Source organism: Harpia harpyja, chromosome 8 (assembly GCF_026419915.1).
Source record: "Harpia harpyja isolate bHarHar1 chromosome 8, bHarHar1 primary haplotype, whole genome shotgun sequence".
NCBI lineage: Eukaryota > Metazoa > Chordata > Aves > Accipitriformes > Accipitridae > Harpia > Harpia harpyja.
In genome coordinates, this window is record NC_068947.1 from 16025277 (window position 1) to 16049741 (window position 24465).

The following is a 24465-nucleotide window of genomic DNA, read 5'->3' on the forward strand; positions in this document are numbered from 1 at the left end:
GCAGCAATGTGACTCTTGCCATCTGCAGAAGCACAAAATTAAGTTGTGCAGCATTTCTGGCCAAATGAGACTTCTCATTTTGCTGTGAAAATAACATGCTCCATATTTGTATCTTGGAGAATGTTTGTGAGGCTATAGTATATACAGAATATATTGTATAGACTAGAAAATATCAGTCTGGTAAAGATACACACAAGATGTACATAATATAACTAAATAACCTGCTGCTTCATAGTGTCCATTTTTTCTTGGCTTCAGCTCTCAACATCGTCTTTTACTCAGTCATTTCATCCCGTGTGCAAATAGGCTTCTGAAAGCAAGAGGCATGTCGCCCATTTGATTTGTAAAGTTCGTAATGCCATTTGGGTCCTCTCCAAATTCTAATTTTGACAGGGATAAGATTTTGTTACTGTGACACGTTATCTCTGCCAAGACTTTGCTTATCTGCAGGGCTGGTTGTGCTGTGACACACAAGAGGGGTGGTGATACCCAGCAGGAGCCCAGGAACGAGAGCGGTCCTGAGGAATTCCCTCCATCCAGTGTTAGAAATCTCCTCTCTTCCCTCCTCCCCTGCCAGAAGCAGGCCACTAGTTTTGCCATTTTGAGACACCATAGGTGGGATACTGTATTAGTAGCAGCATAGAAAGTTTGAGAAAAATCTCATCTGAGGTCCAGATGAAGTAACGATAATCCAGTGTTCAAGAAAAATTTAATTCAAGTGGCAGCGGGTGCAGAGCGGGGCTGTTAGTATGATAAGATGAATAAAGACCTTACTTTAAAGAAGAGGTTAGCAGAGCCGGGTTTATTCAGCATGCCAAAACAGAGGCCGAGAGGGAAGATAATTACAGTCAATAAACACAGCAGAGAGGTTCAGCAGGAACTTTCAGAAGGACAGTGTTGGCTCAAGAACAAGTGGTTATTCTGTAAACTGACTATCAATGAATTTAGGCTGGAAATCAGATGGTTCCTAGGTATCAGAGCAGCCCTGGCAGCCTTCCAGGGGGCTATCAGAGACAGAAAGACATAATTTAAGATGGATCTTGCTATGTTATGTAAGTGCAGAACACAAGATGTGGCTGGGCTGCAGGGCCCAGGGGATGCTCTCCGGGCCCATATTTTCTTCCATTTGATCAATTCTCTGCACCTGTGGCTTCAGCAAGGCGAAACAAGGGACATTTCATTCTCTGGCACAGGCAGAAGGATGCTCAGGGATCTTCTCAACTTTTTGCTCTGTCGGTTCTCAGTGAGAAGATAAAACCTTTGCCTGCAAACTCCCAGTGCACTCCTTACTCCCACGTGGACCACCAGCTCTTCAGCAGTTCTCTGCATAAATCCCACCTGGGATGCAGGCTCAGCCATCTCTCTGGCACCAGTGCCGGAGACCTCGTGCTTTGCCTGCTAAGGGGAAGACTTTTCTCATTTGAGGGTGGCAGGAATCCGTCCTGCTGCCCCCTCCATGCACCTCAAGGATTCCTCCCCTTCAGCCACAGATTTGTGCCTCCTCTCTCTGTTCCCACTCGGGGCAGAGCGAGGTGAGGAAGCCAGTTCCTCAACACCTGCCCGCATTGCAGGCAGCACGCCCAGCTCCAGGGCATAAGCCTTGCTCAAGAGCCTCCCCTGCCTCCTCACATTCAGCTCTAGGAAAAAAAAGGGCTTGAAATTGTTTAGCTTTTTCATCAACTTAAGGCACTAATGGAAAGAGTTATGTAATGGTGTTTAATCCAGAAGATTTCCAAGTGTCGATATATTTAAAAGATACCAATCTTCATATTCCAATTGCCTGGCACTTCCTGAGATTAAAAAAGCAGAAGATAAGGCAACAAATATGTTCTCAGTCCCCAAGCAACATCTCCACTTATGCAAAGTTTTCTTCTGCTTTTTTTTTTTCCCTTTTGTCCTCCACACAGAGCATCCTAAAGGATGATTTTAACTAAAGAAAAGGAAATCTTGGTTTTAAAGCAGAAATCAAGAAGTTGAGAGATCTGTATTTCCTTCTAAGATTTGTCAAAGTCATTCTGCTTATCTTTTGGCAAGCTATTTAGAGCTTGATTTTTTACAGTGTATTTAGGAAAACTTAGCACACCAGAAAGGTGTCTTAGTAAGATTTTTGATAGTGCCCAAGCACCTAAGCCACAGAGAAATCAGTGACAGCTGTGGAGATGCCGTTGGAAATCCCTTTAGCTGTCTAGCTGAATGTTTAGGCAGCTATAAAATGTGGCAGCTCGTGCCCAGACACAGTTTTATTTTTCATTAAGCAGTCCATGTCTTTTACCACATGAGAACAACACTGAGCTGATGGATACTGCTAAGAGAAACAGAGCTTGCAGGTAGGGACAAGTATCCCCGGTTCAGTTTTTAACTTGCACAGCAATCCTCTCTGGTTTGTTTTGGTTTGTCATCTGCTACTGAGTATGCCAAAGTCCCTTCTCCGTTATGTCATTGCAAAAGTGGAGCTGCTCTCTAACCCAGTGCAGGAATCTTGTGCCTGCATTCATGCTACCAGCCTAGTGTTAGTGCTCTCGGCGGTCCCTGTGATTGCCAGAGAAAAGAGTGAATTGCTCAGGCTCACTTCTTGCTCCTTTAGCTCTCTCGTGGTACAGCAGTGCTGGAGTCAGCCCTCCAAGGTGGAGCCTCTGCCTGTTCTTCTCTCTTCCTCATTTCTGGGGCAACCAAGAAGGCTCAGCATCTTTCAGAATGGCAGCTTAAATGCAGTGTACCTCAGGGGACATTTCTATCTGCTGTTGAGAATAGCTGGGTCACTAGGCTCTCTTACTTTTCCATGGAAACACCTTTTTCTGGCTCACTGCTTCACTTGCCCCACACTAAATCTCACCTATGGCATTGGCGTGCTAGAGATGTCCAAAGCAAATATCCCTGCCTGCCCCAGAGGCAGGTGCTTCCACTGTCCTGAACTTTGGATGGCAACGCATGGCCATGTGTTTGATAGCATTTCAGCATTTGAGGCAGCTACTCCTTGGTTTTTGGGTTATTCCTCACTGGCCCTTGAAGCATATTCTTGGCCTTTGAATGGCCCAATTGTGAGGAAGATTAAAAGCGCTGATTGCAAAACTCCAGTAAATAAAATCTCTCTCAGTTCTTTACTGACAAACCCAGTTTCTTTCCATAGCATTCTCCTCTTTAATCCCCTCTTGGCAGAACATGACATGTTTTGATACCAGAGCTCAAATTACCTTCCATGGTAAATAAAACAAACAAAAAATAAATAACAGCTCCTTACCCTAAAAACAAACACCCACTGAAACCAGCTTATTATGCAGCTGATGCTGCCCATGTGCCAAAAGATACCACTTCGATTTTGTAATTGAATGTATTCTTTTCCCTCAAATACTGAATTGAGCCTCTCCAAACTTGAAATGCTGAGGGGTTAGAGCAGAGTGACCACAGACACCCATACTATTTGCCATCTAGAAAACAAAGGAGGAGGAAACGAGGAGACCAGCACACCAGTTAGTATTCAAATGTTTGTTTCTGAGGTGAAAACCCCACCTCAGTATACAGAGCCCGCATGGTCTGGGTTGGTGCAGACAGCTACATTTAGATGGAGTGAAATCAACCCCTCGAGCTCTGCAGGAGGCTGCAGCAGCTACCTGTGCTCATAGCAGCCAAGGGGCTTTGCATTCAGGAGGACTGGCACAATCTCTGCTTTCTTCACCAGGGGGATTTATCCATGGGGCGGGGGGCTCCTTTCGAAGCATCAAGCGCAGACATGCCCTCATCTCTTCTGCTGCCATGCCTTTAACAAGATGTTGCGTCAAGCAGATCTTCTGTAATGATCCCACGTGGTTAGAGGGTTCACAGGGCTCCTTTTACATGACTGAGTACACAGTACGCCCTTAGCAAACTTATTTATAAGTTTTCCCTGTGTATTCAGTATATTACGACCCCTATAAATGGAGATTGTTCACATGCAAAGAACAATGGGCTTGGACATGCTCAGTAAAGCAATCAATTATGTGGGGAAGTGCACATTATACAGTCAAACAGACGATCGTCTCTGTATGACCATTTCCATTCTATTTGTACAACTCTTCTCTTAAAAGCACTGAAAAACAAAAGCATATGAAATAGATCCATTAAAAAATTGTGGGCTCGCTGTCAGGGTCAGCTTGATTTCCAAGAATAAATGCTCAGGTCTGTTTCAGGGGTTTATCTATGTTGGGCAAGATACTCAGTTCAAGATCAGTGATTCTGCGAGCTTCCAGGATTTGGTGTTCAACGCCAGGCAGTATCACAGAGGCTGGATATCTGCAAAAAGAGGTGTTTTGAATGTCTTTGTTTAGGTACCCAAAAATGGAACTGGATCACTAGGCGCACTTTAGAATATAAACCATTGTAGTTTGCATCCTTTGCTTTTTTAAATAATTATAATTATCAGAGCTTTTAGATATGACTTGGCCAGTTTAGGTTCCCTTAGCTTCTGGCAGATGAAATTCAGGTGATAATTACCAACAAAAAGCAATGAAACAAAAAATTCTTTGCATAGCAAAAAGTTATATATTCACCGCTTTATTTATTGATAAGTTTCCAGCATCCAGAGAAGTTGCTGTAAACTGCTACATCCTTTGGCCCATAGGAAAGACAACGTTTTGTCAGAAGTGATTCTTTGTTTTATTAGTGTAGTCATGATTTACAGCTAGCTGAGCAAGTGTAGCATTTATGATGATTTCAGTTCTCATTGCATAAGGTTACAGAAGTATATTTAATTTTAAAAATCCCAGGTCCAAATGATGATCCTCATTCTCCAGTAAAGCATGTGAATAACTGCTCAAAAGAATAGTCTCTTTGATATTCTTGAGACCTATATATACATGAGCAATTTTACATGCAAAACCATTTGCAAATTCGAACTCGGTATTAATTAGTTCATGGTAGGCATCCACCAGAAAACAGTGCTGCTCTGCCATATGTTATAAAAGTGAACACTTGTGTTAACTTGAAAAGGAACCACACAAAAGGGAATGAGGCATTTCAAGTGAGTGTAAACCAAGATTTGCCAGCTAACGCTCACCTAGATACAAATGGATCGCTAGCGTATTGTCATTTTTACCCCTCCTCTGCAAATACTTTTTTGAAAAGCTCTCTTTCAGCTTCCTTCAGCTTTTAAGCACATACCTGGGTGTTTGTGCCAGGCTCTTGTGCTGATGGTGCTCCCCAGCCTCCACCCTTGCAAGCCCTCTCCTATTGCCCGGCCAGCAGATAAGCCCTGCAGGTGGATGCAGTAGGGGACCAGCCTGGGACCCGCAGGAGCCAGCCCTGGCCCAGGGAAGCCTCCTGCAAGTCCCCCTTTTTTCTCAGCAAGGGACCGTGAGCGCTGCCTGTCCACCTTATGAAATGCAAGAGCCCCGTGTGCTCCCCGAGGACGGAGGAACTGGAGAAGGGAAAAGGACTTGCAGCTGGGGTCAAGGGCAGCTAAAACTGAGCTGCCGGGGCATAGGGAGAAACCAGGTGGAGTGGGGTTCGCCAGATGCCTCGGGCCCACTGGAGGGCCTGGCCATCACTAGCGCATCTGTGGGTCGCCCACAGGTGACCGAGTCCAAGGTGGCAGGGTGCCACATGGGACCTCCCCATGCATGTGTCGGAGCCTGGGGGAGGAGCGGGAGGCCACCAGCATTGCCCTCTCTTGCCCTCACCGTGGTGACTAATGCGGCCAAACATAGAGCAGGGACTAGGTTGAAGCAGGTAGAAAGAAAATAAAGGCAGAGAGGAGAGAGTGTGAAAACAGGTTTTCCTGGAAAAGGGAAGGAAATATATCCATGGAAAAAAAGAAAGAAAGAAAGAAAGAAACAAAAAACAGCTGTGCTAATTCTTGTGCTTGTTTGATCATGTTCAGAGCCTCCTAAACTCCCATGGAAGGGAACGGTTTTGTTTCATGAGGGTGGTGCATACTGAGTGCATGTCCATGTGATTTTTGTATTTGTACATTAAACATTTCCCCAAGATGTAATTCCTTCCCTCCTGCACTTGGAATAAAGTGACTTTACAAGAAGGACTGCCTCCAAACAGCAAGCAAAGGAGGGCTGTTGGGGCAAGATAGGGCAAATGTAAATGTGTCTGAGCTAGCTGCTCCACCCAGCCTCTCATCTTTACATGAAAAAAAAAAAAAAAAATGTTTCCAATAACCGAAACAGGCAAGGTCTGATCTGCACAGACGGTCTGCAGGCATTTGCCCAAGAAGCTGACGGTTGGCTGGTACATCCTCATCTGATTTATGTTGTGTGTGTGTTAAGCCTTAAATTGTTGAGTCTCTGGCTGGCTGCAGTGGTATTACTGGATGGTTGGTGTATGTTTTCAGCTCACAGAGCTGGCTCTGATACTGGGGTTGTTGGCACTGAATCAATTCCAATCTCACACCTGTCTGAGACAATGAAGGCCTTGTTGCACACATCTCCACCAAAGGCTGTCATATAACTTATTTTTCACATTTGAAGAAGAAGGAAAAAAAAATAAGGGGAAGACTGAGGAAATGCTGTCTCCTCACAAGACACGTTCCCCATGCGTGGATGCAGCATGCCCTTCATTTCTTTATGGGAAAACATATTTACAAAACAAAGCCAGTGGAGTGCTTATGGAAAGTATAGCTTAATCCTGGCAGTTCAATGTGACTAAGGGTTGGTGTCCAGGGACTTACACTGTAGGACCTTGCCTGGTGGATTAAGCATGGGAGATAGGCACCTAGTTTGTCACACTCTTACTGGAAAGTTTACTTCCAGCTGTGTTAGTGCTATTAGTAGCTTCTTATCAGTGTTCCTAGCATCTGTGCCATTTACCTAGCATTTGGGGGCAATTTCTTGACATCTCAGAGGTTGTGAAAGGTGCTGGGCTCGGATGCCAGCGTGGGTGAGATCCTCTGCTTCCTGGCACTGAAGCAGTTCAGCCTGGGTGGAGGATCAGCCTGGGTCCAGACACCATTCGCTCCTGAGTTGAAGGCAGGAGTCTTGTCTTTGTCTTGGTTGTCCATCTTTGCCCTTGTAGTCTCCCTTCATCCACTCTTCCTCCTCCAGTTCTGTTGCACAGATGTCTTAGATGTGCAATCCTCTGGAAACTGTAATGTTTTAGAGCCTTTTCCTGCCCTTGCAGGTTTTTTTCCATTTACTATGTTAATGGCAATTTTTCACCAACTCAGACAGGACACATGTGGCTGAGCATTTCCTTGGAGTGGGAGTTCGCTCCCTACTGCTGAAACAGCCTGAAAATGCAGAGTGGCCTTCCAGACTCTCCCCACACACCTGTTTGTCATGTACCAGGAAAGGCTAACTGAGCCTGCTGATTCAGCAGAACTGCTGCAGCGCTGTTAGTGACTGGGTCCACCTGTCCAGGGGAAAGACTGGTTGTGCAGTTCAGAGGCTTTCCTATGTCCTTTTTCTACACTTTCTAGCCCAATCTCCTCCATTTTTGCCAGCCCCATCACTGGTTGCGTTACCAGGGCTGTGCAGATGGGAGTGGGTAGATGGAGGGCTGGGTAGAAGGGGCGGCATGAAATGCAACACAGTCTTGTGTTCTCGTTCCTCCTCATCTTGACTTTTGCAGTCTCCATTCTTTACCCCAAAACATCTTTCGAAGAGGAACATGGGAAGGAAAAAAGGAGAGAGTGAGGTACTGCAACCCTGCTCGTATCCAGTGAGTTTTGAAAGGTGCAGAATTAGACCAAAAGGCAGCTCTTCAGCCAATGTAAATTGGCCTTGCTCTACTAACTAGGACAGCTGAGGATCTGCCCTTGCACCTTGTTGGGGTGGTCTTCAGCATAAAAATAAATGATTAGCTATGTAATGAGTGAATATAAAGACAGATGGTAAAGTATACTTCTGTTGGTACTTGCATGCCTTTGTTTAAGAATACAGAAAAAGGCCCTGCGGTGATGAAATGTAGACGGGAGCGTGATGTTATCTTGCACCTATAAACCTTGCTCTGAGTCCACTGGTGGCCACTATCCAGAACTGCTGAGTTCAGACACACTGGCTTGTACTAAGTAGAAATGGCGCTTTCAGTCTTCAGTAAACAGCATTTTTGCCGCAGGGCCCAAATCCTTCAAACATTTGCCTAGGTAATTGTCTGTTTTTGCCTTCTAGTGTCTCATCATCAGCTTATCTGTAAATTCAGACTGGCTAAATGAGCATGTGAGGATGGGGAAGAGCTGCTGGAGGATGGGGGAATAAACCATTTCATATTTAATTCACTGGCAGGAGACACTAATGTGAGTGCAGCTAAGCGATCATTTTAGGATCACGTTGGGGAAAAAATGAGTAATACAGCATATTAATTTAAACAGATTAAAGAGCTGCACAAATAAATGAAGGGGGTTTTGTTTTATTTCTCTGGCAGTCCCAAAATACCAACAACTGCAAAACAACAACAGCAAATATATAATTTCTGGTTGAATTTCAATGAATTGTTTCAAAATGTTGCCAATTTTTTAAATTGTGAAAATGTAGACAAAAAATATTTCAATTAGGGCAATTTCTGAAGTTGTTTTTTTTTCCCCTGACCAAGCCAACAATCTGTAACCTACAATAACCTTGTTTCTTGCCATCACATTGAAATTTTACATTAATGTAAATGCCTTGTTTGGTCTTACTTTTACTGTTACTTAAATAATTATTTAATATTTGCTTACATATTACGATTATGTTTAGCTTTGAGATAGTTTTTTAAACGGGAAAAAGTTCCTCTTGCTTATAATGATTACTTGCGAACTTACTCTCCATGCCACAGTTGTCTAAAACTGCTCAGTTCAGCACATTCAGTGGAGTTTAGCTGTGTTTAGCTAAGTTTCTAAAAAGTTTTTGATGTGTCAGTGTTTCATAGGTTTGTAACTGCTAACAGACAACAATAATTTTACATATTTCTGATCAGAGAGGCTAGTCACAGGGTGTAATTTGAAAAGAGGTTGTAGCCAGCTAGACTTTTCAAGCCGTTCAGAAGTGTTTAGTATATTAAAAGTTAATTTTTAAGGTGTTTAATACAGAAAGTGAAACAAAACTGTTATTTGTGTAAAACATCACACATTTCCTATTCCAAAAAGAAATCTTCCTCAGTCTAGCAACACAACAGCTGTTTGTTGGTTAATACTGGGAATTACTTTATTTCTTCCACACTGGGACATTTTGCAACATTTGACATGTGTTGACACTTCTTTTCTATACTGGATTACAATTTTCCTTCAACACTGTTATTCCTTACTCCACCCATTCTGGTAGCACCTACGTGCACACAAACCAGAAATTATGATTGGGACGTAGGTACACAAAATTTGGGGCTGCAGCGCACACTTCCAAGTAGCCTGGTTGTCCTGGGTCCCCTGCAGGAGGAACTCCAGGAGAAGGGGCAGGGTGGTGTACGGGAGTTGGGGCATCAGCAGGCTCCCCCCAGGTCTCCTCCAGGCATCACTGCCCTGATAGGTGGCACAGGCGTATCCTCCCTGTTGGGGGCAGACCCCTCTCCGGCCGCCCTGATGGAGAGTCTGTGTCCAGGACATTGCTGGCTGAGCCCTGCATGTTCAAAGCCCTGCACCTGCTTATTCAAGGGTCTCGGGTTTGGCACCTTGCTTTGGAAGGACTACCGAGGGGCTTCAGCCCTGCAACAGCTTCTCTGTGTGTGGATTTGCTGAGTTTCTGCTTGGCATCTTCAGTAGCACTAAAGAGAGAAGCACTTTTAACTTCAAAGCTTATGCTGCCTCTATCTTGTGCCCTTCAGATTTAGATCTAGCTTGCTCTGAAATCAATCAGTGTAACATTTAAATATGGCCAGCAGAACGAACATGCAAGCTGAGCTGGACCTAGTGCATGTCTTGAGCACTTCTGCTCCCGCAAGAGTGGCAAAGGGTTGAACACAGAGATGAGTCTTTACCTTCCTTTTATTCCTTCTTCCTCTGTCTGTACTTCTCCAGCCTCTCTGATTCAGGGGGGGAGTCAGGGAGATGTCCTGCTGCCACCCTCTGGGGCCATAGGTTGGGTGGAATTGGTGATGGCCGCAGCGCGGCAGGATGCTGCATTCCTCGGCTACACAGCAAGTGCCAAGGGATTTCGTAAAGGAAGCAAAGCATTTCTTAAACGGTATTTTAAATGTATTTCTGGACTGAATGCCCCTGACAACCCAGTGAGTTGGGGCTTTCAGCACATACTTCTGGGCTTGACTCATTTTCCATTTCAGTTTTGCAGATCTCCTCAAAACCAGCTTGACAGTTTAGAGGAGTGGATCATTTAATAGAGTTTTCAACAAGTCCATTTTAGTTTAGTACTATAATGAGCAACAGTTTCTTAGTTACCTCCTTTTTAAAAAAAATCCATGCATCTTTCTAAGTCAAACTGACTTTACGAATATATGTTCACATGAAGAAGACCTTATTTCACCTTGTAAATCAAAGCTGCACTCTGGAGAGAGGTTTCATACCACTGGGCTCAGTATCATTTTTCTCAAGGTGACCTCAGTTGTTAAAGTATGAAGGTTGCATTTGATATATCACTTACTTTCTCTAAGTCAATAAAATGAACCAGTGTGTCTTTAGATCATCAGAGATCTGCTTATTACCAAAAGTTGTTTTAATCCTGATTTGTGTTGGAATTTAAAAGAATCCAAGCAGATTTCATTTTCCATCCTGAACAAGGGTTTGGAGGGTGATACTCCGCTGTGTGTGCAGAGTGCCCCTGGATGAATTCTACTTTATTAGTTTATAGGCTTTCTTCTGAGCACTTGGGATGAGATCATGAAAGTGTAAATGACTGTTATCTTCAAAGGCCTCTTTTATACTGACAAAACTCCACCTTACCGACTTGTATTAATAATCTATTGCAGTCCTAATTAGTTCACATCAAGGTCAGTGTTTTGTGGTGGATAAAATGACTGTAAGCTCCAGAGAGTAAGTTTTTTCTTCCACTACTTTCATGTTGAAAAAGAGGAGGGAGCACTGAAAGTGTAAAAGAAGAGATTGATGAGGACTTTTTGTTTATCTGTAGGCTAAAGAACTTTAATATGGAGTAATTAGTTCACATCATCAGGAGCAACCTGTAAGATACTTGAAGCCACATTGTAGTCATCCCTTTATCACTGTGGCTCCCAGTGGACTGCAGAGACTTCCTCATTCAACTCTGCTCTTTTTTTAATGGCGTAGGTTTTCCAGTGGGAATAATCCAGCCAAGGAACTTTCAGCCTCATATTTGTCTCAAAATGTAGACACAAAGCTAGGAAATGTTTCACTGTAACATGACCTCATGACTGCCTTCTCGAACATCCTAAGGCAGAGTCCCGCTCAGGCAATGGCTCTGGGGCTGGGCACCAGGGTATCAGCAATCCCCTCGCAGGACCAGCAGGGTCAGGTCCAGCCCACAGGCATGGAGGGTATTGCCCTAGAGAGGAAGGTGCGGATAATCCTGTCTGCAAGTAGTGACTCAATGTGACTTCCAGGTCCTGGCCCAGGAGATATCTCTCCACTTCCTTTGGTCTTGCTCCACCCCATGAAAGAGAAACTTTGGAGGTATAACCAGGCTGGGATTCATTTCACCTAACTTTAGACATCCGCGTTTCGTGTGTCTCTGTGTGACACAGTCATCTGGTATCCTTGCGATCGGGGAGAGAAACAGCTGTTCTTCGGGTGTGATTCACCCGCCTGCCTTGGCTTAGATGTCTCCCTTCGGATGAAATGACTTGCACCCACAAGGGTCTCTTTTACCTTGTTGGCAATAAAGTCTAGAGTCTAGACAAGTAGCTCAGAGGTAGACACCTACATTGTAGATCTCTCAGGTGGGATGAATCCTCCCCCGAGAGCCAGGACACCAGGAGAGGGCATTACACTTTGTACACAATTAGCACCATAGTTCTGTGTTTGCATTTCCAGGGCATGATATACCTGCCCAAGGCAGGCTGAAAGCAGCTGCTCTCACCAGCAGCAAGGTAGTGAGATGGGCTAATTGACCTGCTTCTCAGTGAACATTGCACCCACCTGAGCCCTACGCTTCAGGTAGACCACTTTCAAGATGTGAGCTAACTAGGACAAAGTGGATACATCTACCCCAAGCTGTTTTTATAGGTGAACTTTCCCTGCCGGGGTGACATCAGGTAATTCACATGTGCTCTGACTCAGCCAAGCACTGAGCTCTGTGCCCTGAGTGCTCTGCTGAGCTGGAGCCGTGCTTTCTGCATGCATCAATTCTCCGTCTGCTAAAATGAGGATTGCAATAACACCCTTCCTCAGGGGGCAGAGTGAGGATCAAGGAATTAATTAGCTGAGAGGCGATCACGTACTAGTGTGGTTCAGGGAAAGGCGAAGAGGAGAGCAGTAGCTGGGACCTAGAGCAGCAGAAGGGAGAAGCTGGGGAGAGGACAAGTGGGATAGGAACAGAGGTGCTCTGTTGTCTGGCAGGGTTTGTCATACGGACCCTGGCAGCAGGTCAGGGGAAGCTGCCACAGTCCCCATACGATTCCCCTCCAGACTTGGAGAGATGTGATTTCTAGGTGAATTTACCAAGATGGACAAGGGAGCAGTAACACCCCCCATAGGTCCCACCCCCTGGTGCCTGTACAGGTCACCATAGATTATATGCCCTCCCAGCAGCAGCACACAACCCGCTCTCTCCCTAGTGCCTCAGAAGTGAGAGGAAACCACAGTGCCATGCAGCAAGTAGACAAGTGTGTGTGCATGTACACATGTGTATGTGTACATACACGTGTGTACGTGCTTGTACTGGCATCCTTCTGCCCAAGCCATGGGGCTCTCTGCATCGCGTCACCTCAGGCTGGGCACAATGTGATGAAGGGTGAAGTCTGCTCACCGCCAACATCCACGCGATATCTGTCCCTGATTTCCTCACTGTTTCAGTTTGTGCTTTAGCAGTACGCTTAGAGATAGGGAAGAACACTGCAGCAGCATCAAGTCTGGCGGCATGTCTCCTCCAGGGGAGCCAAAAGAGTGGAAGGTCAAGGTTGAATTCTTTTACTTCATTCCTTATTGATGCGAAGAGGGAGGGAAGAGGAGGATGGGTGGTGGAATGGAGTCTCCCTCTTGAACAAATAACTGCAGCTCTCCGGGGTGACTCATACCTCTGAAGACAAAGAACAATGCATCTTTAATTTGCAAAACTCAGCTTTCCAACTCCTGCATGTCACTGGCACCCAGAGACTTTGCAGTTTGCCCATAATGCCATCACGTTCTTCAAAGCAGCAGTGACGCCAGCCCAGAAGGAGTGTGCTTACTCAGGAGGAGAGATGGTTTATATTTCATTTGAGCAGCTTATGTACTAACCTGCTAGGGCAGCACATAACGTTGATTGTGAAATCAGAGTTTTCACAGTTTGGTATTTGGAGTTGTCTGCACATCCTGATTCTGGCACCAAGTTAGCAATGAGACCTGAGAGTTTTTTTAGGCGACCCCCACCCCACAGCCAGTTGCCATTAACTAAAATGCTACTTGTTTATTTACATAGCATTATGCATATATGGTTCTGCTAGTCTAGGCAGCTAATTCAGGCAGCTTTAAACTGGATGGAATACACACTTCTTCTATATCCAAAATATACACAGCTAGAACAGGTCCTTTCTCCTGCTGCCTTTGGTATCATTTCCAGGTATCTTACTATCATTGGAGCACTGACTTTCTTGACATGGACATGAAAAGAATGAAAGAAATTCAAACAAACCATTAGGATGTATTGTTTGGTTTTCTCCCTTCCCTGCCATCTGTTTCTAAAGAAAAGCTAGCAAAACATCTTCATGTAAGACCTCAGTCTTTCACTACATTCAGCACTGGAGGACTGATATCCTCAGAGGCACTGGCAGATTTGCATAATTTTTGTCCTCAAGACCCTTTCTAGTGCAGTGCTGAAAAGAAATGAGCTAACACAGAAGATGAGTCAGGGGTAGATGATGCACAGAAACTGAATGCAAAGTACTGAATGAACAGTAGAAATGGTGCTCTGCACCCCAGCACCTAATCACACCACTCTTTGTCTGTGGTTTGCCATGATCTTTACTATATGCTCAATCCTTCTCAGGGGCTGGTACCCTCCTGTATATCCATGCAGCACCTAGCATGCTTTAGGAATTTCTGCATCAACTCTAAGCACCGCAGCTAGAGCAAACAGCCTCAGCAACTGGATTTTGAAAGGTTTCTGCTTGAGGCTGATTTTTTTCTTCTTTATTCTCAAGAGTGCGATGCCTCAGTGTGGAGAAACTGCCTCATTCTTCTAGCTCACAGGCAGATTTTGAGAGGCTCAAATGCCTCTAGAACTTCTCTAGCCTTTGCAATGCTCCACAAAACCACAGTAATACTGAAATAAAATGAAAGCAAACATTGAGGCAGGAGGTCGCTGCCAAAGATCTCTCTCCCAGAGAATAGCTGGGGATTTGGGTGGCTTTTCCACCCCCTCCCCACCTTAAAAATTTCCAGACACGCGACATATCTGTCACTGTCGTTCTCAACCAGAATAAGTCCTGTCACCTGTTAGCAATCTAAAAGGGGCTTTTCAAGGCCGTGGAGTGAATGCTCATCTCCTATAAATTTCCAGTGGAAATTAGAAGACTTTGAAAAACTTTCCCCGCAGGCAAATCAGAGCTCGCACCCACCTCTGTGAAACCTGCAGGTCTCCCAGCTGTTGCGCTGGGAGGTGGCTCTGTGGTGTGACAGTGGTTTCCACAGCCTGGCACACAGAGGGAAACCACCCTGCAGGGTGAAGTAGCTGCTGGTGGAATTTTACAGTTTGTGCTGTAATTTTCCAGCTCCTCCTGTTCCAGTGCTGAGAGGTATGAGAATACCAGCCTTGTGCGGCTGCTGCCACTGCCAGTGATGAACTTGTCCTTTGGAAAGTCCCCCTTATTTAAGCTACTGACTAATTCCTTCAGCTGCCGGGAGATGACACACCTTTTCACGGTGCTGCATTGGGCTGAGGATTTGCTGGGTCCCGAGTGAGGGAGGGAGATTGAGTCATTTCAGATGCCTTGCTTCAGAGAGAGACTAGGTCAGACTCATGCAGGACCATATCACGGTCCCTTGTGCTTCTCACACCTTCACCTGCAGCTGCTGGGGGTAGGAGGTAATGCAAGAAAGCAAGCAGGAAGAAGAGGCAGAGACAGGCATGTAAGAGATGTTGGCAAAGCGGGGAAGGAGGAAAGACTGCGTTGAAGTTTTTAGGCATCTTTCTCTTGAGCACAAAACTACCCAGAGTATTTCTGTGCTCATAGTCCATTTCCTCTATTAAGCAAGACACCTCTCTGAATGAACAAGTCTCATCAAGACCATTCCTGCCTTACACTCAAAGGAAAGGAAAGTCACACTATAAAAAGTGTTTCCCTTTGGAAAGATTAGCAAATCAGACTCGGGGCGGGGGGGGGGGGCGGTGGACAAATTCCAGACTCGGAAAAGCCTTTCAAAGCAGTTAAGGATCCAACTCTCTCCTTGTCTGCCTCCGAGTTTGACACCAGTAAACTAATCCCAGCTTTCATTCACCCCATGTCTTCTGCCAGTTGCTGCCTTTAAAGTGCTTGCCAGGATGGTAGAGGAATTGCAAAGCTCGATGCTATGTGACTTTTGGGGTTTGTTGCGTATGACTGACAGAAATTTTTGCAACTTGAGAAAAAAAGTCTGGCAACGGCAGCGGCTATTTCGCAATTCATCTTCATCTCGCTATGCTGAGGATGGGGGGATTTTCACTGACATGGATAGTGGCTAACTAGCTGCTCAGTACTCGGGGCTGACTCCTTCGTCTCCCCGGACCCTGCCTTGGGAAAAATCACTTGTAGAAGGTAGTTTGTCCAGGTAATCATATTTTCAAGCAGGCAGGTGCCATTTCTGAGGCAGAGGGGCGAGGGAGGAGAGAGAACATGCAGGCAGCCCATGTGCAAGTGCAGTCCAGCAGAAAGGGGAAGGTGGAAAGCGGGCAGCCTGGCTGAGTCAAAGGCATACCTGCTCCCTCCCGGGCTGCTGCCGGCTTCACCGCCATCCCGCCTTGCGCCACGGCGTACTGACTCACATCCTGCTGCTCCTTTCTGAAGCTTCCAGGAACATGCTGTATCATACTGAGATTTGGCCACGCAGCGCCTCTTGGCTGGGTGCAGGCAGCAATGTCTGACCTGCAGTGACACACGTAGAACCGTCTCTCTCTGCGCTCCAAGGGCATAAAACAGATTCAGAGGTGCACGGGATCCAGCTCAGCACAAGCCAGGTGCATCCACATAAGTATTTTCCCTTTCGGCTCATAGGTGCAGTGGGACCTCTTATCTGATTTGAATTCGAAGCTTAAACCTTTTAATATGGCTAAACTGAAGTATTTTCTGATCGGAATATAAAATCTTGCAGGGGTTTTCTTTTAGGCAGCCTGGTATGGATTGTTATATTTGTTATATAGAAATGATGAGGTGAAAGATATTTTTGCTGTCATCTCAAGCAACGTCCTGACATGGTACTATGAATCACTGCATTTCCACTGAAACTTGCTGATTTGTACCTTCCAAGTGCCCTGACAGCATCACAGTGTTTTCTTTTGGAGGGAGAAGGGGCGTGTTGTTTTACATTTTAAAGCGTGTGCCCCCACTGAAAAAGAATCACGTCAAAGCAGCATCCCAGGACTTCATGTTTATTATGTCCCAGTGATTTCTGCATCCCGTATGCTCAGGATCAGTTCTACAGACGAAAGGATGTTGTGTGCGAGCTCAGGAGATATGCTGTGGTTTCGACTGAGGTCTTGACCCATCCTCTTGTGCTCTGAGCACGAAGGGAGTTCTTCTCTTTTTGTACTTGACTATCAGTAACAACTTTGGAAGCCAAAATATGCCCGGTGTCACAGTAGGACAACTCCATTGCCTGGCAGGTGTTTGTTTGCCCTGCTTAACCGTGCCGGTTCTGCTGAGCAAGGGTACCTTCGGGTCTGGGCGTATACATCTCTCCCGTGCTCTTGGATAAGCACCGAGCCCCGAGCTGCTCCTAGGAGAGATGCTACTTCTGTGCGGTGACTGCGCAGCGCAGAGCTGCAGCGAGGCTAATGACTAATAGGTGTTAGCAAAGGTCGCACGAAGGGCTGCGACGGCTCCGCGAAGATGCTCGCTCCAGCTGGGTCTCTTACAGCGCGGGTCCCGGCGGCAGCGGGGCCGCCGCGCTGCCCGCCCGGCGCGGGGAGCCCGGGGCGCGGAGCCGGGCGGCCGCCGCTTTCTGCACGGTCTCCACTGCCACCTACTGATAGACCCCGCTGGCCGTGGCATCTCTCGGCGAGAGGAGCGACCCACCGCCCTCCGCCTCCTTCGGGTTAGGCTTTTAATTTTCCACGGCGAAAATGGCTGGAAAAAATGCTAAATGCTAGGACCAGAGGGAGCGTCGTGGAAAGGGGAGACCGGCTTTCTTTTTTCGCCGAGTCTCTAACCAAAGCTGGTTTCATTAAACTGTTAAACATTATGCAACATTTGTACAGCTTAATTACAACTTTTTAAAACAAGCCGAACGCAACCTTTTTCGCGGCAATAAAACATGACGAGGCATGAAAGATGGTTCAATACTTTCTGCTTAATAGCTTGTTAGGCATGAAGCTAGAGGCCGAGAGCTCGTGACTACACAGCAAGGTGTGAATTATTGCACCATAATTCTCGCCCTGGAGTGCTTTATTGCAATTAATAACTGTTTTCATGTTTTAAATACATTTTCTCACACCATAAAAAGCAGAAATGGAAAGTACTTGCTAATGGGAGAAATACCGGGAGGATTCAGCACAGATCACCAACTGGAGCAACTTCCTTGGTTTCATGCTATTTTGATCTGCCTCTAAATGATTTTGGAATCCTGTTTGGTTTTAAAACTGTATGGACCCAAAACCCTGTTACTTCCCTTTGTTGAAGTAGCTCTCCCTGCAAACCTCTTCACAGACATTCTGAGTTGGCAAGCAACTCCCATTTATTTGCAGCATGTTTTCACCAAATTAACTTCAGCCACACAAAGCCACACATTCAGTTCCCCACGCCAAGCTACTAACTTCTGAGATATGCACCTCTTTATTTTGAAAGCAGAAAAGAGATGGATTCAGAAAGAGTTTGCTGCCTTTTTGTGTAGCCTAGTCCTGTGGCAAATTTGAACCCATTCCAGTTTAATTTTGGGTAACCCGAAAGCTGAAGAAAAGCAGATAGCACCAAAAAAAAAAAAAAAAAAATGCTATTTGAGACCCCTGATCCAGATCCTACTGAAGCTGCTGAAAATGCAAACCTTGCCTTTACTGGGAGCTGCGTCTGCCTCTTGATACTGAATGATGCCATAAAAATGCTATTACAGTGATACTTTTCTCCACTTGTTATTAAAAAACCGTGAAGGTGATGCCTGGGGTTAGTCAGCACAACTTGCTTTAATATGTGTATATAATATAATGCGCTATATTAACTTCACTGAATAGATTGCAACTTGCTAACCAGTCCGATGTCAAAAAGCCAATCTTTAAGAGCAAATACAGTGATTGGGAATACAGGTACCAAGATGGAAAATTGATTGGTAGTTTGAACTTTCACTTACGAAAGACTTAATGGGATGAGGAGATTAATAATGGGGGGTCTCTTGGGCTGTCTGTCACTGTTTCAAGTACCCCAGAGGTCAGTAATAACAGCAAATGGATGAGGCAGGTCAGATACCTTGGTAGTCTCTTTCCGGATGTTACTAGACACATATGTGGTCCGTTATCCGGTTTCCAGTTGGGACACAGCACAAAGCTAATTCTAGTAGCACTAAAAGGAAGAAACCGTACTTCAATTTAGTCTTGTCAGTGTTTAGCAAATCTGTGACAACGTCTTGCTTCCTCTTCTGCCACTGAGGCAGCTGCTGCAGCTTTTTCTGCATCTTCTTACTGTTGTTTATTTGTTTATTGCACTTGGCACTGTTTTACGGACCAGGATCCCATGCATGCTGGGCAAGGTACAGGACAAAAACCATGTCCCTTGTCCTGAAGAGCCAGCAATGTAAGAAACAGGAGAAAAGTGGCAGACAGAGCTGCCCAACCACGCAATGACAGTTTGTAGGAGGAGAAAACAGACAGGACGTTCCCTCCTTTCAGCCTGAAAAACAAGGATGGGTGGCAGCACCCCCTTCGCACATACTCAGATCACTCTGAAGACAGACTTTTCCCTTCTTCTCTGCGGTGCTGACCTAAGGACAGAGCACCTGGAAGCAGGTGGTAAAACATTTCCAGCCAAAGGGGTTCAGTGGCTTCTGCAGTGACAGTGTTGCATAGAGCCCTTGAGAGAGGTGACAGAGGGGAGGCTCTGTCACCAGTGGCGTCAGCCTTGGCAGAGCACATCGAGGGCTCCCCAGGCAGGAGGACCGGCCGAGGGAGTTTCCATCCCCGGGCCGGGATCTCTCCAACGCACATATGATTCTAGTACTCGGCCGCATTGCTGAACTGAAATCAATGGGATTGAGTACTGAAATAAGGGAGTAATGATTTAACTAACCCCATTTTAGAACTGGAACACACAGCGTCGTACCATTGCAACACTTGCTCTGCCAATGCTTTGTGGTATTTATCCTAATGCTATCCCTGGAGACTGAATTCCCTCATCTGTCTCCCTGTCATCTTTAATAAACACTGACCATACATTAACAATGAGATGATGTTGTAATTCAGAATAAGACAGGCTTTGTGCCTATGTCTTTTTGTTTGTTTCTGCTGAAGTCCATTTAATCTGATTGGATGTTGCTTTTAAAACAGCATGAGTCAACTGAATTTATTTTTAAGGTAGTCTGCCTGAAAAAAAATTAAATATTAATAATATCTGAATTTGAATATGTTACTCAGCAGAAAAATCTTTACAACACTTTAGTTTATTCTGCAAGTGATTTCACTAGTTATTTTTTAAAAGCTTGGAGTTTTGTATAAATCTTCCCTTCTAAACACATGAAACAAACAAAATGTAAAACTCATCTCCATAAAGCACAACAAAATAATAATTTCCAGATGGGCTTTCTGATGGAAGATCAAAGTCCTTCATCTCAGACTTGGGAAATTTCCCTTCCATGCTGGTATCAGTTTTATCTGAATGCAGTTCATCCAACATTTGCTTTTTTCAAAAAGGCAATTAGCTAGATAAAGCTGCAGGAGAATGCTCTTAGAGCTGAAGAAAATAGAAAAGATTTTACTAAAAATAGTTTAAAAAATCTGGGTAGGTAAGGGGGGGAGGAATCTTTCTCACTTTGATTTTTTACACAAAAATCAGACTTTTCTATACACTGAAAAATGCCAGCTTCATATGCAAAGATGAAATAAGCAGAAAAGAGTTGGTGCAACTGGTTTGGTCAAACTCCCTGCCATGCATTTCTGGTTTCAAATGTCAGCCAAACTAGTCGTGTGGCTAGAAAATAATAGGTTAGTGTTTTTCCATAAATGTTTTATGCATCTGTGCATTTTGAGATTTTGCTTCCAAGAAGCAGCAGTTTCTACAGAAAGCCTGTACTCCTAGGGTGTCTGCATTTTCAGCTTAGCAGTGCCATAGAGTTTGTGTAAGGCTTTCTGTTTCTGAAGTTCAACCACTGCTAGTAGATGTACCCATCACTCTGAATTGTATTTCTGTATTGTAGCATATACAAAATAGATGTACAAAATACCTGTTCATTTCATTAAGTCTGGGATTGTCAAAAGATTGAGGAAGTCAAATTCCCCAGTCCTATTCATCCACTGAGGAGGCTGCCTTCTGGAGGACACTAGTTTCACTCTCAATCTCTGTCTTTCTCTCTCCCCGCCACCCCCCCCGCACACAAAATGTTCATCTTGTTTTTCTCTCTTTACGTGCTTGCAAAGAAACACAGTTCAGTATTTTTGTCTCCTTGGTGCCATGCAAGACATGCCTTTTTGGCTAACACGGCTGGAAACACACAGCCTGAAATACTGATGCATCTCAGCAGTGAATAGTCTTTCACCTTGGAAAGCTTAATCTGCTTTTCCTTGATAGCTTTTCCCTGCCCACCGTCAATGTGAAATATCAAAAAGCTTCACAAGAAAAAATCAACCGATCAAAACTCACAGATGCACAAATAATATTTTAGAAAGCAATTCATCTGAAGGTCTCTTGACAAAAGGGATTATGGAACTGAAATGTAATTATCTTGGCATTTAAGTTTCTCTTTCCACCATGTGGTTTGGTTCACATATTTGATTGCAAAGTTTTATCATTCAAAACATCCTATAGGTCTCTTTTTCATTGCAGACACAAGGCAAGTACAGCCATCTCCACCATGGTCCTACGACCAGTCCTACCAGTACCTGGGCTCCATTGCCACCCCCTCCGTGCACCCCGCCACGCCAATATCACCCGGCAGGGCTAGTGGCATGACATCCCTCACTGCAGAGCTTTCAAGCCGGCTGTCAAGTAAGTATCTAAAAGTTAGTCCCCCCGCACCAGGCCTCACCAAAGCCACGAGGCTGACTCCAATGCAAACTGGTTGCAATATCCTAGGGTGATGCCGCAGCTTTTCTCCAGTTGCAGGCCCGGAAGCCTATTGCAGGCCCTCTGCAGCAAGCCTTCTCCAACACTTCGCTGGGATTTGTGCAAAGAGTAAAGAAATACGGTTAGGGGCCCAACATATCATTGTCAAAAAAGAAAAAAAAAAAAAAAAAAAGAGGAGAAAGCAGCCCTTTGAAGATGTATGGAACTATAAAAATAGAGTGCTGAAGACCTATCGTATGTGCCAAGAAATGAATGCCACAGATATTTCAGTTCTGTTTCCTTCCCTCACTCTAAATTCAGACCAGAGCACAGCAGGTTATGGGTGGACACACTGACTGCAGGATGGTCGGGTTTGACATTTTAAGTGTTGCACTGGATTGTCTTGTTACATCTTCGTCAAATTGTACTGCAGAGCTTTACAAGCCAACATAAAAATATAGCATGGAAGTGAAAGCTACCCCCCTGGTTTCCACCATACTCAACTGACCATCTGCTGACTCTAACCCACACATATTGAACCAATATGTGTGTGTTCAATAGCAGGAATTTTCTTAAAATGAATGAAAGCCATATAATTCAAATTTGCACACGGCTTTTACAAAAATATCTTCTTTGGCCGCACATATTGCTCTCATTTGAATACTCAGAGCTTCTTCTAAGATCAGAGAGAATCACTTGAACGTGCGCCAGCCTGTCCTATTGTTGTCATGTAGAGCCTGCTTTGAAAGAGTCACAGGGACGATGCCTACCAAAAGTAAATTTTTTGTTAGGCCTGGGTGCTAATTACATCTTAGAGATAGCTGAAAATACAGGAAACCTTTCAGAAGAAAAATAAAAAAGGCAATTTCTTGTTTTAAAAGAAGTCTATAAAAATTCTCATTCTTCTTTGACACGCTCTTCTTTTAAAATGAAAAGACTCCTTTTTACTTTCTCCCCTGTGTTTCCCTCCCTTTGGACACCTTTCCACTGGCAAAATGCAGAAGCGGAGAAAACGGAAAAGGGTGAAAAAAGATCTTCATAACAACCAGAAAATTTCAAATAAAACAAATAATTTCATCAAGTTTTTTACTTAGAAAAGTGATTTTTCTTGACAGAATTGTTTGAAATCAATATTTACCAGCTATTTTGATTTTCAAACCCTATACAGGGGTGCCTGTTGCATGTGTACTTGTAGGTGTAGATACGTGAATCGGGCTGAATGGAGATGTTAATCAGATTTTACCTTTACCAGTATGGCAACTGAGGTTGCCTTCAAATGAGTGAATGCACTCAGTATTGAAATGCAATATTTTTTGCATTGCCATAGTGCCCAAATGTCATCATTGTGTACCAGGGCCCTTACTGTGCTGCGCATGGTATGAGCACCAAAGGCTTCCATGGTGGCTGCCCCCAAGAGTGCACAGTCTTAACAGAAGATAGCCACGTATGCATGGAGTAACTGCATACTGTCTTTCTTTTGTGGCACATGGTGAGCATGGAGGTAGAGCACCGGTTCTAGGGCTTGTCGGTGCTTTTTGTGCCTGTGGTCAAAGTGATTTACCTTGGGGCAGGCATAGTTTCTCCATGACTTGTGAAGAAACCTAGAAGAGCTTCATTCCCATGCCAGCATTCTTTCTTTCCTGTCTTAATTCTGTACATGGGGGCTCATCTCTACCCATCTTAAGTGGTTTTTATAATGCTTCCAAAATGTTACTTCTATATTAAACGTCATTCAGTATTCCCAGAAAAATCTTTCACAATATTTTCTCCCTAATCCCATTACTGTCACATACACTTGCTGTCTATCTAAGAAATTTCTCCTTGTCAGAACAAAGAGCAAATTTGAGGAGTTTTTTACCCCCTACCATCTAAAGACACAGTGCCTCAAAAGAAAAAGCAAAGATATGGGACATCCTTGAAATACCTTGACATTAAGTCTCATTATTCTGCTTTTTGCCAAACTGGGCAGAAGAAACTCTCATCTGGTAAGTGATGTGTCCAGGCAGTTTCAAGAAGTTTGATTACTTTCTCAGGAATGAGGTGTGGAAGTACCGTTTAAAATCTGGCAGGTTGTCAGATGCCATCTTCAAGCTTAGCTACTCTGAAGCTCCTGCCATTCCATATCGTAGTGTATCTTGCCCTGTTAAATCTAAAGGTGCTGGGGTCTAGGGGAAGGAAATATGTTCAGGGGTCCCATTAATCTTCTAGAAAAAAATGGAACACAAACTCAAAAAGGAAGCATACAGCATGCGTCAGAGCTTTTCTAAGAAATTTATAGAAATTCATCAAAGTGTGCTGGCTGTGTCGTTGACGAGCTTTCACAACTTGGCGCTGGAGTGTGTCTGCTCTAGCTTTAAATCCAGTCAGAGCCAAGAGCTTTGTTTTCTCTCTGCTTCTTCTCATGATTATTTCCTTCAGCACATGGCTCCTCTTCTGCAGACTCCACGCCTTGTCTGACAGAAGAAGTTGTCTTCTGGAAAGATTTTTTCTTAATTATTATTGTTGTTATTTTAATCACGCATAGCTGCCAACTCTAGGGACTGACACCTTCCATTAATCTGAGTCATGATGAAGATCCTTCCTAAAGAGGCCATTATCTGCTCTGCTTGCACATCAGGGAAGGAGGCGATGGGACCAGGCATACTTCCACTGATGTCAGCCAAAGCAGAGCAGAATTTGACTGTCCTATAAAACATTTCACTTAGCAGGATGAGAAAGGCTTCTAGCACACATGAAAGGAAGAAAAAAGGCCAACCTCTAAATATATCATTCTCCTTTAAAAAGGCAGTACTATTGTTGTCCTTTTTTACATACTGATTAGAGCCAAAATTTTCAGAAGTTAGTAACAGTTACGTAGACATTATATGAGGACACAGATAGGAAGACCTTAAGTGAACCTGATTTATCTTGACTTCGGTAGTGTTGAGAGTCAATGGGGAACTGTGCTTCTAAGTGCTGAGAGCTGGACTGAGCCTGTGTGTGTAAACCCTGCCTGTGCACGTTCGTGTACCCGAAGGACAATCTCAGCTCCACAGAGCTTCCCATTTGAGTTGGCAAATAAAACTGGGTGCAAGGAGA

At 44.6% G+C, this 24465-nt stretch overlaps 1 protein-coding gene across 2 annotated transcripts in view; it reads left to right on the plus strand.

Annotated features, from left to right (window-relative positions):
- The window catches only part of RUNX1 (RUNX family transcription factor 1), a 175053-nt gene that overhangs the window by 144613 nt on the left and 5975 nt on the right, over window positions 1–24465 (plus strand). For both annotated transcript variants that reach the window (XM_052795208.1, XM_052795209.1), the window contains one exon: window positions 21169–21330. In XM_052795208.1, the coding sequence (XP_052651168.1) occupies window positions 21169–21330 (162 nt within the window). The remainder of the gene's footprint in view (window positions 1–21168; window positions 21331–24465) is intronic.